We start from the raw sequence: 17,485 nt of genomic DNA on the forward strand, positions 1-17,485 counted from the left end.
GTATGATCAGTGTAAAATAATGGGTTATTATTTAAGAATATATTGTTTCACTTGCATGACGTTAAACGTACATCGAATTACAAAGCGCTTATTATCTTTTATTACTCAATTAATAAATAATGAATTCATTAATTGAGTAAAAAAAACATAATAAAAGACTTTAAATGTAATTAAATGTCCAAACAACAGCAAAACCTTAAGCAGACTTTGTCTGCCACGTATTACCGTATTTTCACAAGGGACATAACATCTTAGTTCCCAAGGTTGGTGACACATTGACGATGTAAGGAATAGTTAATATTTCTTACAGATTCATTGTCTATGGGTGATGGTGACCACTTACCATCAGGTGGCCTATATGCTCGTCCGCCAACCTATACTATTAAAAAATAAAAAAAATTACGTACTGTGATTTGAACCCGTAAGGAAATAGATCCCGAGATCCCAGGGGGTCGATAAAAAACATTGGGCTTTTCTATCGAAAAATTCCCAGTACAACCCCGAGTTTCGAAGTTGGAAACCACACCCTACCCGGGAAAGTACGTGTTTATGCACTTGAAATCTTTCCAGTCATGTAGCATTTGCATGTATCGGATCATGAGAATGAGGGAATAGAACACTTGATATTTACCACCGTGGCATAAAATCGGTTATGATCACACATGTATAAGCTTTAAGTACTATATTGGCATATCGATAGTTTTATAGGTAGGTTAGTTACATAAAAACGTTTTTAGATATAGATTATGTGTAATATAATAATGAACTGGCATCTGCCTATAAATTTTAAATTAAAGTTGAAAATCGTCTACTTATTTTGTTTACCGACTTATTAAAAGTATAAAAAGTACTAGAGTAGGTCAAATATTTTTTTGGTCTATAGACAAAACTTGGGTGGCAGGGGATGGCCACTTCTCAACACCTGGTAAACCCCTTTCCGTTTTCAATTCGTAGTATAAAAATGCAATTATTAAATAACAAAACCAACTCACTTATCATGTTTCGATCTTGAGTGAGGTTCGAGCTGCAGCGGGGTGGCGGGAGCGGAGCGGGGCGCCCCGCACCCGCCACCCGCCGCGCCCGACGCGAAGTTCCCGGTCGACCTGTAACAATTAACCGACTTAATTAAGAAGCCCCCAACTAAAACATCATTTACTCAATGACATACATATTTTTACCAAACATCAAAAACTTTATATATAAACAATATCTATATCTATATTAATATTATACATGTGAAAGAAACTGTATGTTTGTCGCGCTTCCGACTGCTGACCCAAATTTGATGAAATTTGCTATGAAGCAAACATGAACTCTAAGAAAGAACTTAGGCTACTTTTTTTGCCTAGCACATGACAACCTACACCCTAAATCGCGAGTATAAAGCCGCAGACGACTACTAGTTGAATATAATATATTAATTATGTTAAGAATCTTTTTCAAAATAGCAACCTTTCGCTAAAATCATTATTCTGATAACAACCTTATCACAATGCTAATAACGGTTATTATTAGATGACTCATTGTATTGCAATATCATGCGACGGTTTTTTTGTAACAGTATAATTTTATAGTCTATTCATCAGTAAGAGATATTTCTTTTATTGATGAAAAGGCTATAAACAATTTATGAGGCAATGTCGACTAATGTGTTTGTGTATATATGTGTTAGCTTTCTCGTATATCCTAATTTACATAATTAATTATAAATAGTAATTGAATATACTTTGTTGTACACCACAAGGTTTTAACAGAGGAAAAAATAATCGTATCATCCATTGGGCGATATTTTAGCTGATAAATTAGGAACTTTAACTAAAATTTACAATTTTCAGACCTACATGTACGATTTTCACCTCTAAAGTAATTGAATAAACAGCTGATAACATAATAGGTTTTAAAAATACCAGTGCATTCGTACTTGTTAATAACATTGCTTTAATAAATTAAACTATGCCTTTTATGTCGCTGAAATAAGGAACAGTGGCGGCCTTAGGGGGTGGCGAACAGGGCAATCGCCCGGGGCCTCGCGCTTGAAGGGGCCTCGCATCTCGTCGAGCATTTAAAAAAAAAATTTACTATATTTTTTTTATTTAAGACTTGAATTTGTTCCTAATTTTGTGTATGAAGAAAACGATGACATTATCCCGGTGCTGAGATACATTATAGAAAACAAATAATAATGTAAACTGAAGTTTACCCCATTATCGAAATAGTTCTGAGAAACATTGCCACTACACCTGTTACGGTTGCGTCTGCCGAAAGGAGTTTCTCGAGGCTCAAAATTATTAAAACATATTTAAGAAATTCGATGACACAAGATCGACTTTCAGCCCTTGCTATTCTGTCAATCGAAAATGACGTAGCTCATTCGTTAGATTATTGTGCTCTAATTGATGATTTTAGTCTTAGTAAAAGGCGTAAACATCAATTTTAATATTTATCAGAGGCTAACCTTTGTATTTGTTAATTTTGTAAATCACTCAATGTAAGTAAAATATTTTAAAACTCAACATTTATTTATTTTTACAACTTTAGCATTTCTTACCAAACATAACAAATACCTATCAAACAACCAGACCAACTTTCGCATCACATAGTAGGTAGTTACTTTTTCGTAGGAAAGGGCCTCGCAAAGACCTATCGCCCGGAGCCTCGCAATGGGTAAGGCCGCCGCTGATAAGGAATAAACTTCCTTGCACGTTACGCCCAGGGTATGTTTGGTACATAAATTTTGTACGCCTGGACGAATGCAATACTACCTTCTTATACCTTCAACGTCATAGAAAGACGTCACACGATCGATTACGTATGTCACCTTCGCAATTTCGTTGGAATATTATTTTCGATACGTATTTTAATCATGAGCAAACTGTACGTACATACTTCATGAATACTTAAGATATTTTACTTGCGCAATAAAAACACCGCTCATTTCCCGTAAGAAAGTATTTGGTATGCATGAGACAAATATTTCTTCCTGCCAACTCACTATATACGTTGAACTTTATACGTATATTCTGATAGATTGATATAGATCATTATATATTGACAACGTTATAACAAAAAATAAAGCGGCTTTAAAAAGAATTGCGTCTAATCTAAATAATTTTGCTGTGCATAAATGATTTTCAAATTAACTTCCTATTATATTTAAATTAAAAAAAGTGTTCTTCCATTTTTAATTCTATTTTTAAAATAGTTGTGAGTTCGATAAGTAGTTTTCTCTTATATACTAAAAATTAAGTATTATTACAGAAAATTTAATAAGCTAACATTTATATTTAGCCCGTATTATGGTGCCTATTAAAAGGCAAGCTGTTGTTGAAACCAATTAAGTTACCGTAAACAATCTTAATGATCTATCCGCCTGTACTTGGCGTCCTTACTAAATTCTATTGAACGAACCTCGTGTTTGTTTAAAAGAAAATCTATCTATAACTAAAGAGTAATATTTATTATTAAAAAACTATAATAAAACTCGACCTTATAAACGTCCATGTAATGTCTTTTTTTCCTTAAAAATGTTTGAACATCTTTGAGCTGATGCAAAAAACCTTCAAGTGTTAATTATTAGGATAAGGATTCATACAAGGATAAATCATTGATTTTATAGTTATCGAAAAACTACAATCCGTGAATGAATATTATTGCAGGCTGAGCTCAATCTATTCAAAATATTTGAGATTTTCTTTCTTTATAAATATACGATTAATAATTTGGATAGAATCCTTGAAATCCGTCACATTATTGAAAAGACATATAGTCTTATAAACAGAGTGGGTTCAGCTCCAAAGAATCAGTCGACAGGTTTACCGAAAATATATCATAAATACATACTAAAGATATTTACAAGAAAAATTAAAATCTCATAAAAAAGTTTTAATTCGAGGCATTTTAAATGGGCAGGAAGTCTTTTTAGATATACGTTATTATAGCATAACATCAACAGATACAAGTTGTAAAATTAAATTATATATTGTATATGATTATAAATTAAGAAGACGAAAAAATAGCTTAAGAAAAACAGAATAAAATGAAGAAGGTACTGAGGCTCCTTTATGGACATAAATTTCCATTTCCGGCATATGGACGTGACGTTTTTTAATATTATACTTTATTTTTACGATTATCATTATCCAGGCCTAACACATTACTACTTTAACACATGTTGTCTCTAATCTAACCTTTGCGGAGATATATTAGTTAATTTTAAATAACTACATTTACCACTTGAATCATATATCAGAGTGTTATGCAAATACATTTGGCAGAGACCCGTTAACCACATTGTTAAAAAAATACACTGATGGCGCCACGAGCGTTACTAAGTAATTCATGGAATAATTAATTATTAAATCAAACTGCGAGCAAAAAAGTGTTCAAGAATTTTACATATGAGAAATATTTAAAATGTCTATAACTTTCCTCATAATGCGTCGATGCACTCATTTTAATCTAATAGAAAAATACAAGTAAATTTTAAAATGATTAAATTGTTTTTTTTCTGTATTAAAAGCAACATTTAAAGTATACAATTTAAAATACAGTAAGCACGTTGTAAATTTAAAACGCAAATAGTAAAATAAACCAAGTGTTTCGCCAGACAGGCATTTGAAAAAATAAATCGTTACCGTATAATGTAAACATCAAAAAAGCGTAACAAAAACACATCAGGGTCGAATATTAAATTTAAAATTTTAAACGCATAAATATATGGTGTTGTTTCGTGCATACGAGATTACAGAGGACATATTATTTAATGTTGACCTTGGCATTTGTATTACATAACGATTAATACTCCTAAGTACATGTACTTATATTAACATAAGTCATTTAAACATTTAAAAACAGTAGTAGTTGAGCTGAGATGGCCCAGTGGTTAGAACGCGTACATCATAACGGGTTCAAATCTAGGCAAGCACCACTATATATAATGTGCTTAATCTGTGTTTATAATTCATGTCGTGCTCGGCGGTGAAGGAAAACATCGTGAGTAAACCTGCATGTGTCTAATTTCATCGAAATTCTGCCACATGCGCATTCCACCAATCCGCATTGGAACAGCGTGGTGGAATATGTTCCAAACCCTCTCCTTAATGGAAGAGGAGGCCTTATCTCAGCAGTGGGAAATCTACAGGCTGTTACTTTACTTTACTTTACTAGTAGTAGTTAGTAGTCGTATTCTAAAAATATTTCAATTTCTAATCTATACCATTCGAAGTACGAGTAAAGATAAAGATAAACTATATTGTGCTCTTACAGTTTATGATTAATATATATTTATTTATAATATATCACTAAACTACTTATACACATTAATTTTACTTTCTTTGCCGACATTCTAAGCGCCTTTTTTCGCAAACACAGTGAATACATAGATTAATCAAGCTCTCGACAAATTATATCGCCTCAATTTGTCAAATGTTTATTTGGCTTATTTCTCTTATGGTTGGAACAGAGTACAGATAAACTTTCTTTTCTTATACGCGCAATTTGACCGGTCAGAAATTTATAACGAGTGGCATCGAAAAACAACCATTTCACGTTTCTGCAATTAATATTCTAAAATAAACTTAATTTAAATAACATTTCTCAAATAACACAAACATCCGAAACATCGTGTTGTTCCATGTTTAAATTATTTTAACTTCTTAGACCTATTTGTGGCATTTATCAGTTACATTCCTTTATTATTATTGAAAGTAGAATAGAATAAAGAATCTAAATATTCTTTAATCAATTAAGTAGGCATTTAAAAGCCCGGAATACAGATTCCACAGAGAAGAACCAGAAACTCAGTAAATACTGAAGCTGTTTTTGTTTTATGTTTCAGGGAAGTATATGGGCATTTTTATACCAATACAATATGGCAAAACGAATATTAAGAGCTGTTGCTGCATCATATGGGAGACGCACTAAGACCAGTTGGAATTTATTTCCTAGTATCTAAATTTGAAATTGTATGCAAGTTTAATCACATAATGTACTTAATATTGAATTGCTATTATTTTTAACTTCAATAGCACAACATCAAAAGCCTGCGATCGATCTAGACCCCTAAGGCTGTTGTCGTCCCTACTACTACTACAAGTGATAAGCTTAAGAGTAGGGGTAAATAGGAATTCCTTAATTACTTTGGGACATTGTTACTGTATAAAAATAAAGGAAACACATCTTTAGATGGTCGGTAAAAGCTGCACAACGAGTCTGTGGACAACGAATCTATTCTTTCACAAACAATCCATTTCACTTTTTTATTATTCGAATATCATGGAAATATGCTCTGTCTCTTTCTGACGGTTATTGTTTTCGGCTAATGCACGTGTACATTTTTTGCCGCTGTTAACAGGCTTGCTAACGCGAAATCACAGACTAAGCAAGCTAAATTATACCTTATATTCAGAACGGTAAGGTTTATAAGAAAGTTTCAGACGATTACTCGTAACCGAAATATCATAAATTTGAACCATCGCTATATGTAACCAAGATTTTCTATATATGCATTGTTACTAAATCGCAAACATTTTGTTTCAACGAATTTAAGCAAACTTTTTCTGCTATTATACAAATTCATATATCTATCTTTTGAGTTTAGGGCATCAATAATTGAATCAAAGAAATGACAATTGTTTTGATAATTGCGTGTGCAATTGTTATGTTTTTGCCAATAAATTATTCGGTTAGGCTACAATCCCGATATTGCAAAATCATTCAGTCTTAGGTTTTGGGCCTAAGCTCTCCCCAATTTTTCGATGACGTCACATGACCTAATTAACCAATCTATGTGCACTGTTTGTTTACGAATTTGGATACTACAATGTGGATCCAACCTAATTACCTAATCAAAGCTCCGTTTTAATTAGCCAAGACCGGTTTATTTCGGAAAATATGGCGGAAACTTTATTAAACATTTCAAATTTATGAATGAATATTAAACATTATTAAGTTTTACTCTTGTTTTGAAAACTACTTTATTTATTATTTTTGAATGTATATATTTAAATGTCTTATTTATAAATTATTAATATAAGTCGATTACCGCTGTCTATCTACATCTGTGTGTACTTAGATCTTTAAAATTACCCAACGGATTACGATACGGTTTTTTTAATTGATTGATTCAAGGGTTGATGTCAATGTTTGGTGTCTATATCATAGGGATAAACTACACATAATCTTTTATTCTTTACTTTAACGACAAATAGTGACTTATTTTTATCAATACAGCATTAATACTTATCCAGTTAAGTGCCTTAAATACATTGTCCTTTTAATATAGATCATATGTGTCTTTACAGCATGCTTTAAATTAATATAACTAATTTAACTTAATATTTTCGAAGATATTAAAGAACTTAGGATCAGCATTGCACCCGAGCAGTGCCGGTGCCAGTGGCTAGTTTATCAATACAAAATTATGTATGGTAATTTTTTGATCTGAATGGAAGATTATAATGAGGAATAGCATATAGAATTTTATCCCTAACCTCAAACGCGAGCGAAAACCTAGAGTTGTAAAATTTAATAGCTAATTCATCATACAAAGCTTTACAACACTAAAGGAAAATACCGTTCTAAGTACGTTTTTAGAAAACGCCTGTTTTGTCTGCGGTTTGCAGGTATTCAGTTCATGCGAGGCCATAAATTAAAGCCGACTATTTGAGCTAATTAGACTTCATTTCAGGTCAATTTAAACAGTTAAGTGACACTTGGGAATAAGGTCAATCGCATTTAAGATGATTATTGATTTACATTTTAAGTTAATTCTTGTCAATTTGAAAACTATATACTATTCAACAAGTTTTTTTTTTTAAATATTTATTAAAGTCTGTATCATTCTTACTTACATAAACATTTAAAACATTACAGTAAGACATAGGTACTTTAAAACTTTTATTCGATAAAACATAATAATTAAAATTAAAATTCTAACACACCAACATTCGGCTTCGCTGTACTTCTAAGAGAGCTAATAAAATTAGTGACATCATAGGGCTCACCTTGCCCAGTTAGTGATCATCTGTTTCATTGATCTAAGAATATATTTTATATTGAATTTATATTGATTTCCAAATCTGCATATAAAGCCAATTTTTGCGGACAAAGGGACCACCTTTGATTTGCTCCGGTCCTCTTACTAACAAAGTAAAATTGACATATATGCAGAAATACAAGAACATTGAAGCATAAATGTCCTCAATTGCTAACTAATATTATGAATGTAAAATTATGTTTTTTGTTATGCTTTCAATTCTTAACTACTCAAACGATTATCATGAAATTACATACACCTTATAGGAGATGAGTACATAGGGTACCTAACACCAATCAACCTCCCACACTGATATATATCATCGTATTGATATATAGTTTTTATTCTATGATAGTTTTCCTATGATGCGATTACCCAATAAGAGAAGGCCTTGGAAAGTTCCACGGCGAACTAATATAATTTTTGTGTTATGATAGAAACCTTTGGAACATTCCTGATTCTATCTTAATATAAATTTCCAATTAACTCACACTTTATCATTAAGAAAAATGAAGATAATTCGCAGAATATTATAACTAATTACCTATCCGAACTTTTATAAACACTAAGTTCACTTTAAACGAGTAATTAATTTTAAAATATAGGATGAAAATATTGATCTATTTTTTTGCAGCATGTTTTCCCTATTCGATTTCAGTTGTTACGTATTTCGTTTTTAAGGTTGCCTGTTAAACCAGAGATAACCGATGATCGGAATATTTCCAGACTATAAATCGAAACGAGCACGGCTATTGTTAATTGGCATTTATACCAGCAAAGCCGTAATCAACTTCATAAACGAAAAACAGGCGTCTGTCAGTCTAGTGTTATTTTTCCATTAAACTGTTTACTCGAGAAAACTATATCTATTTTATGTTACCGTTAGCCTACTTCTTGTAATAATAACAACAACGGGATTATTCTGGTATGAAATTGTAATTAAATATTGAGGTTAAACTTTTCGTTAGTGGGTTATGTCCACACGATTTTTTTTTCCATAAAGTGTAATAAGAGTGTCTGTTTATAAAATTAAAAAACCTATACCAAAATATGTATATTATTTTTTATAATTTTTGTGTCTGTCTATTTGTTCCGGCTAATCTCTGGAACGGCCGGACCGATTTTGATAAGATTTTCATTGGAAAATATCTGATAATGCGTAACTTAGGTTACAACAATAACTGTTTTTTTTTAAATTCAAAGACGCGCGAAGACACGGCTAATTTCAAATATGTACGGAGAATACCACCAGGTGGTAAATAGTCACAACTGCCCATAGGTACCTACTCAAAGAAATCCTAAGCATTTCTCATATCACCGATGCGCCACTAACGTTGGGAATTAATATTTTATGTACCTCCTACCTGTAGTTACACTGGCTAGCTCACTCTTTAAATCGGAAAACAACAATAGTAATCTTTACTGTCTGGCGGTGCAATGTATGATAAGAGGATACTTATCCGGCCTGGCTTGCACTAATCAGACTAATGTAACACTATTGCACAAAGGCAGCAATTTTATGACGAACATTTAATGGATTTCTTCCTGGCGTTTAATGCCCGTTCAGCTTCCGAACGTTAAAGAATCATAAAAAAAACATCATTCGATATAGGATTAAAAACCGGGCAAGTAAGATTCGAACTGACGCACTGAGTGTTCTGTACCACCGGAAAAAGGGTCTTGACGCATATATTATAAATATTATATTATAAATTAGATATGGAACCCTAAAAACCAGCAAAGGTAAATAAAACACATTGAGCAAGAAAATACATTGTTTTCAAAATAAATATTTAATTAAGGAAAGCTAAGACCATTCATTTAATAGATACATTTGTAATTAATAGGAAGCCAATATGATTATTTAACGTTTGACGTCCGGCTGTGTGTGCGTATACGTGCTTGTGTTTGTGTGTAGGTGTAAATATTTGAATGTCGTACGATGCCCAAGAACGAATCAAATGTAAGATCCGCGACACGGCATTGGATAGGGTTAATCGAGATTTAGATCCGATTAATTTTTTAGTCAAACCGTCGAGATATTAGAAAGTTATCGCGTTTCAAAAATTTAAAAGAACCACTTTTTCATCATTCCGACAAATAACTTCAAACATTTTCGTCCTGAGCCGTGAAAATATATTTTATTGAAAATATATATAATTTTCAGTTTCTCAGAAATAGCGGAAAATTCGAAAGATGACCTGAAGGGTCAACCATTTTTTTCTCAATTACAAGAATTAACACTAAAACATAATTACGACTAAATGACATTCAAAAGTTAAAATTTCGAACATTGTTTTCAAACAAAGACATGCATGTTTAGGAAATAACTCAAATTAACGAAATAAGAGACTGTTTATAAAGGTGAAACATATTCGACGTTAGGACGACCGTTTCAGTCGGAGAAGTTATTCGGAACCGTCAACAATGTGGTTTATAGGAATTTTAATAGCTATATTTTCAAACGTTCTTTTAGTTGAGAATGTTAGTATTTATTGAGCTTATATAATCACAAAAATATAACGCATGTTGTAATATTTGTTATTTCCAGAGAATGCTGCCAATTTACTATGAGACCGAAGCACCGGCAACGGAGAATGTTATGACTGGAGCTGACACCCACGACGATGAAGGTTCCAATGAAAAAGTAATACTGACAACAGTTACGCGTAGGGATAGCGATGACATCAGACTCAAAATCAATGAAGAAATCAATGAGAAATTTAAGAAGGTAAAATTATCTATTATCATACATGACACAAGAGTCGAGATGGCCCAGTGGTGGTGTATAACGCGTGCATCTTAACCGATTATTGCGGATTCAAACCCAGGCAAGCACCACTGTTTCATATGCTTAATTTGTCTTTATAATTCATTTCGTGCTCAGCGGTGAAGGAAAACATCGTGAGGAAACCTGTATGTGACAAATTTCATAGAAATTCTGTCGCATGTGCATTCCACCAACCCGCATTGGAACAGCGTGGTGGAATATGTTCCAAACCTTCTCCTCAAAGGGAGAGGAGGCCTTTAGCCCAGCAGTGGGAATTAACAGGCTGTTGTTGTTGTTGTATACATGACACAATTTAAGTCACTCTCACAACGGTGAACGGTAACAGTTTTCACTTCGATCGATAAGTGTAAAGCTATATCGAACAAAGGAATTTCAATTTGAAATTATTATTTTAAGCTTTCGTCATTTTTCTCTCAATAATACAAACTAAGTCATATTTTCTGAAACTTATGTGAAAATTCCTCACGTTCTCGTTATAAAATACAATATTATTCATGCTTTGTTCAATGTTTAAATTGATTTATTAGTTTATCATTCTGTATTGTGTTTCAGCCATGTGCTATTGTCGTGTTATCGAATGTACAAAATCCGACTATGCAGTCGTTGCTTCGAAAATACAGATACGACTCGAATGGTAAGTCGATACCAATAATTACGTGTTTAGTAGTGATCAGAAAATTAAGTACAATCGTTTATTAATTTCTCCTTTCTTGCATAGCGGAATAAATGTTTTGTGAACAGAAATTTTGTCTACATATATAGACTTTTAACTAACAAACGTAATACTAAAATAATAATTCATATACAAGTATAGGCTGAAATATCTTTCAAGATATTCATAAGATAAGAGATAATAATGAATGTTATTTTGTAGGTATTCTCATACCGGATAGTGTTAAATATTTCATCAAATTACCCCAAGGTTTAAAATCGCCATCTATTCTGGTACCACTAAATGACAAGGCGTTTTCACCTTTGGGAGGTTTTGTGAGGTAAATTTTAGAGTGTCTCTTTGTAATATTACAATAAACGCTTCTTACTAAATACACCTGTATGTATATACGGTACATTTACCAAAATAACATTTTTTTTGTTTGTGTGTTTGTTCTGGATAATCTCTAGTAGATCTGGACCAATTTGCAAGGGTCTTTCATATAGCTGTGGCTAGATATAATAAGGAGTAACTCACTCTACAACAATAAATGTTTTCGTTAAATTCAAACGCGCACAAAGTCACGGTCACAATTAGTCACCATAATAAATGTAAATAAATAAATATAATATGAGACATCACATATAGTACGTTACTCTGATCCCAATATAAGTAGCTAAAGCACTTGTGTTATGGAAAATCAAAAGTAACGACGGTAGCGCAAACACCCAGACCCAAGACAACATAGCAAACGAATGATACTCTACATCGACTCGGCCGGGAATTGAATCCGGGTCCTCGGAGTGACGTACCCATGAAAACCGGTGTATACACCACTCGACCAGGGAGGTCGTCAATAATTGAAGTCTACATGTAGGAGTTATGTAACTCTTAATATCTTTTATATCGTGTTTGAGATGATAATAATCTTTAACCTTTTTTCTGTAGTTCTTTGAGTGTACATTTTGCTTATGCCTAGATACATTTTTATTTATTTAATTTTTATTATGTCCCACAGATATTATAAAGAGGTACCACCCATTCCACACGCATGGTAAAATTAAATTATATTCAAGAAATAATATCATATATCAAATGTTGAGCGCACCTAATCTAAAGTATATAATAAAAACGCATGTGGATGCATATAAATTGCTATTGTAAACAAATATATCTCAGCTCCAGTTACAAATATGTACATGCTAAAAGGAAATATGTATTTTTGTAATATGATAACAAGCCAAATCAATTGCCAGATGGTTTTGCCAAGAATCCTGATGCGTATGCGAGGAAGCCATACAATAACTACACCTGATTGAACATGTTTACAAATTATAGCATGTGTTATGACCCCGTCTGTATTGTATAAGGGTTACAATAGAAGATTCACAAATATATTAGACATATGACCTTTTTCGGTAAAATAATTTTATTTTTAAATACAAATATTGATGTTCTATTTACAACCAATATGTAGTAAGTGTAACTCGTTGAAAATGTAATAAACTTAGTAACAGTGTCTTAAAATATTTTTTTACTATAAAAATAAAGACAGAAGAAGTTTTTCGTATAAATTAATCTCGAAACAATAGCTATGTCAACCTTGTAGCGATGAGAGCAAATTAGAATAATATATCTATTATTGATATATATTTATAAGTAAAATAAAGATCTTTTTGATGTGATACGTAGGCGGACGGCAAATGGGCCATGTTAGTTACCGTTGACCATAACATCCATCAATAACCATTAACTTACATCGCCATGAGCCACCCACCTTGAGAACTGAGATATTATACATCTTGCTTACTCAAAACCCTACTATCAAGAAAATAGACACAATATCTAATATAAATAAATAAGATCACGATATATGTTAATATACATAATTATATAGACACATTTAGCGTTTAAATATTCAAGCTAATAATATACAGAAGTTCTCATTGTGTTTTAAATATTCATAATATAATGTAGTTTCCTTAACAACTGCTAACTTTGCCGAGTTATTAAATATGACCTGAACATATGTCGATTCTCGTCACATAAAAGCAAGTATAACGACAAAAGAGTTTGTGAGAACTGCGTCACAAGTACTATTTCAATATTCAATAAAGTTATATAAAACCTTTAAAACGTTATTAAAAAAAAAAGATTTGAATTTCGAATATCAAATTAAGCGATAAAGAAGTATGTTCAAAAAATTAATTAACTTTCTTTGTCTATTTTTTTTTGTTACTTTAATATGTAAGTTATATCTCAGACGTAGATATCCTATTGTGTTTCACAACAATAAATGAGATAAATACTGTTGCTAATCTTAGCTCAAGGAAAATAACAAATGATTGCATGATTTCAAGTAAAAATATGTACCATATATAATCTGACATTTATAAAGTAGGTATATCTTAGACAGAGTATGTCCGGTTACTATGACTATATGCATATAATATAGCCTATTATTTCAAAATAGAACAAAAGCCAAATATACAACAATTTCACTAAGAATTGACGGAATATCATTGAACTTACCTTGTGAAAAAATAGCGTTTTGAACGTATATTAAAATTTTATCGGAACTTGTAGCACTGGTAGTGCACAAAATCAAAATCTCAGGAAAACGTAAATCAGTAGGTACATAAAGGCTTACTCATTCCTTCTTTGATTGGTATTCGAATGTAATGGATTGGTTATAGAAGATATTTTTTTGTAATATTCATTTTATTTTGCTGCTTGCTACCCATCAACTTTTAAAACATTCAATCGATCGCCATAACAATTATATACAGGTAAGACGTATGTCGATTTTTGCTAGAACTTTTTATCATACAATAACTAGTTGCCGCCCGCCGCCCGCAACTAGTTATTGTTATTTTAGGGGTTATTTTAGAGGTTATAGTTATTTTAGGGGTTTAGTTATTTTAGGGGTTTAGTTATCATAAGTTAGGCAAAAAAAACTTTATAGCAAATTTCGTCAAATTTGGTGCACTAGTTAGGCAGTTAAAGGGCGACAGACAGACTGATTTACTTTCACACTTATGATATTTAGAAGTATAGATTTGGAAGTTATATTTCATAATTGTAAGTAGAATTGGACATCAATCAAGTATTTGTCAAGAGAAAAAGGTCCTATTGACACCGGTCGTATTCTGAAAGTAACTCTTTAATTTTACACTTACTCCGTTTTAAAATTAAATACAAATTCTTAACACGTTCAATTTCTAGGTTGCTTTGTAAATATTTTCTAACTTGTTGGACGATGACTTAAGAACAATAGAATGAAATAAAACTACTCAAAAACGTTGTTCTCTCCCCTACCATATGTATCGGATACATCGTTTGTAATCACCGAAACTTTGGCGCCATGCCAACTTCCATACGCGCTACGGATCCTCTAAAACGGGAAGCAAAATACAACCGAACCAATTGAAGAAGGACACTCATATGAAAAGCCGCGACGGAATTAGTTAATGTTTAATTCAATAGGGTTATTCGTCGTTCCTTATATGCGAACAATTCGTGGGCGGCGAACGATCGCGACTAGAACGAAATATCTAATGAGACAAAATTTATACAAAAAAAAAAAAAACACATTAAACCTTTGCAAAGATTATAAGTAACTTACAATACATTTTTAAAATATGCAGAAACCCAAGGATTGTTCGTTATTTTTTAATGGCGTTACGCATGCTGGCTTCACAATAAACAATCCATAAAAAACGCAAAAGGAAATTTAATCATCTTAAGCCGATGTAAGGATTTAAACTGAATATAATTCATAGTATTTGGTTGATGACGAATGATAGCAGACGATGTACATACGTCGGTTCACATATTATGACCTTGTACGCGTAGGTGGGCAACAATTGCGCAGAAATCATTACGACATACCCCTCTGAATAACGCCCTGTCTGGATTTTATTTACCCACTATAATTAGCTTGGTTAAAACTTAGAGAACGTTTCCTGTTCGCGTCGTCGTTGAGTCTGTAACTATAAAACAGCTATTTGTACCTACTACATTTGCTTGAAATAAAGTTACAAAAGTAACTCCGTCACTGAAAGCCACGGATCACAACTAGTATATTATAAATTAAGAACTACGAGTATTTTTACGCTTGCATGATCTATTAATTTGAATGTGCATATTAATAATTAAAAAAAAATACATTTAAATATTGAATACTTGGATCGAATCTTTGAACATCTTCAAACTTTAAACAATTTCCTCGTAATCAATTAAGTAAAAACTATTATACCTTTTAAGTGGAATTTCCAAACATTACAGAAAAAAATAATGTTTTTTATACGAAAAAAAATAAGTTATACGTAGTTATAGATGCTATATAAAAAAATATTAACGTTTATTAACATAAAACTTCGTTATACACATTAATTATGTATTTTCCCTTTACATATTACTTGCACGCCCTGAAATTATCTGATAGAGAAAGTTTTTGACAGTAAACTAGCTTTTTGTCAACATTTCTGCAATATTTAAACCTACTACGTAATGTAATGGCGAGCCTAGACGACATTACTGGCATGTACCTAACTAATGCAAGTAAAACAACTATTATGTACGAGAATGTATATAATAGTATATATTTTATGCTACGTATAACAGACCTTACTCTCATCGAAATTTTTTAATTAAAACCAAACAATATAACCTACGCTTTGTTTTATTGTTAGTCGAAGGTAGAATAAGTGATAGGTGTGTCATGTGTGGTACCCAGACGTAATGCAAAAACCAGCCCTATCACTAATATATTCCTTATTTTTTCTTTAGTTAAACACATTTTAGATTTTTTGAGATTGTGTTTAAATAAAGCATTTCATATTTATTTATATAAGTGCAAATATTTTCCTAAGTGTACACGTAATAAAATAAAAAAATAAAAAATAACTGTTATTTGTGGTAGCCGTTCAGTTAGACAAATCTATTAAAATATGGTAAGTAACCTAATAACGTCGAAAATTAGAATAATGTTCGGTATCCATAAAATGAACAATTTAATCGTAAAATCAAGTAGATATAAGTAGCTAAGTGTAATAGTGTTGTATTATTAATAACAGCAAATTAATCAAGTGTTAAACTGTGTATTAAACTGCACAGAATACGCAATATGTTTACTGGTTCTGCAATTGGAAAAGTTTACAGGTATGAACAACGAACGCAAACGCAACTGATTATTGTAAATACGAATAAAGCCAATACAGTACACATTATATTTTTATTAAATACAATAAAATAAACTATAATAAACCATATTTATTGAAACAAGTTAAATAACCTTGATCAAGCTACGTTTTCTTGATAAACTTAAATGTTATATAATGACCTTTTACTTCCCGGTATTTTCGTAATTACAAATATTTTTACGCTGTAATTAATAACAACCTTATTTATCTTATCTGTTCAGTCATTGTTATCTATTGTTTTACTCCGAATATACAAATAAGGTTTTACATGGTAACATTTTTATTATATCATGTAAGCGTAAATTATTTTTTAAACGGACATCCTTTAGCTCACGCGTAATAAATAAGGCATCATGTTACATACAGTCAACAGAAAAATTAACAATACGTATCTTAATATAAAGAAATTATTTGTAGGTTATACTTGAATGGAAACCTCATTCATAGTCCCTAGCGGGAAGACTGAGCTTCACAGCATGTATACTACATACGTAAACAATTAAGATATTGATACTGCTTGATATAGTATACCTTGGTTATAACATAATATTACGTCTTACATGTACAACGTGTTAATATGGGGTAATGCTACAGTACTAGAAACTATTTCCAATGTACAAAACAGGGCTGCATATCTATAATTTTGGAACTCTAGGAACACCATATGTATGTTATTTTAAAATAGTTTTAGGTACATTCGCAATAACATTATAGAATCAAAGTAACTATTCTTTGTTTAATCAGGAGAGTTAAGGGGAAACTAACAACAGTTTCCGATTCCGCAAAGTCAACACATCCTTCCT

At 31.7% G+C, this 17,485-nt stretch overlaps 1 protein-coding gene across 4 annotated transcripts in view; it reads right to left on the reverse strand.

The window, feature by feature from the left end:
- The window catches only part of LOC124534583 (GRAM domain-containing protein 2B-like), a 76,187-nt gene that overhangs the window by 31,556 nt on the left and 27,146 nt on the right, over nucleotides 1-17,485 (reverse strand). For all 4 annotated transcript variants that reach the window (XM_047110500.1, XM_047110503.1, XM_047110502.1 and 1 more), the window contains one exon: nucleotides 993-1,103. In XM_047110500.1, the coding sequence (XP_046966456.1) occupies nucleotides 993-1,103 (111 nt within the window). The remainder of the gene's footprint in view (nucleotides 1-992; nucleotides 1,104-17,485) is intronic.

This window comes from Vanessa cardui, chromosome 13, assembly GCF_905220365.1.
Source record: "Vanessa cardui chromosome 13, ilVanCard2.1, whole genome shotgun sequence".
NCBI classification, from domain to species: domain Eukaryota; kingdom Metazoa; phylum Arthropoda; class Insecta; order Lepidoptera; family Nymphalidae; genus Vanessa; species Vanessa cardui.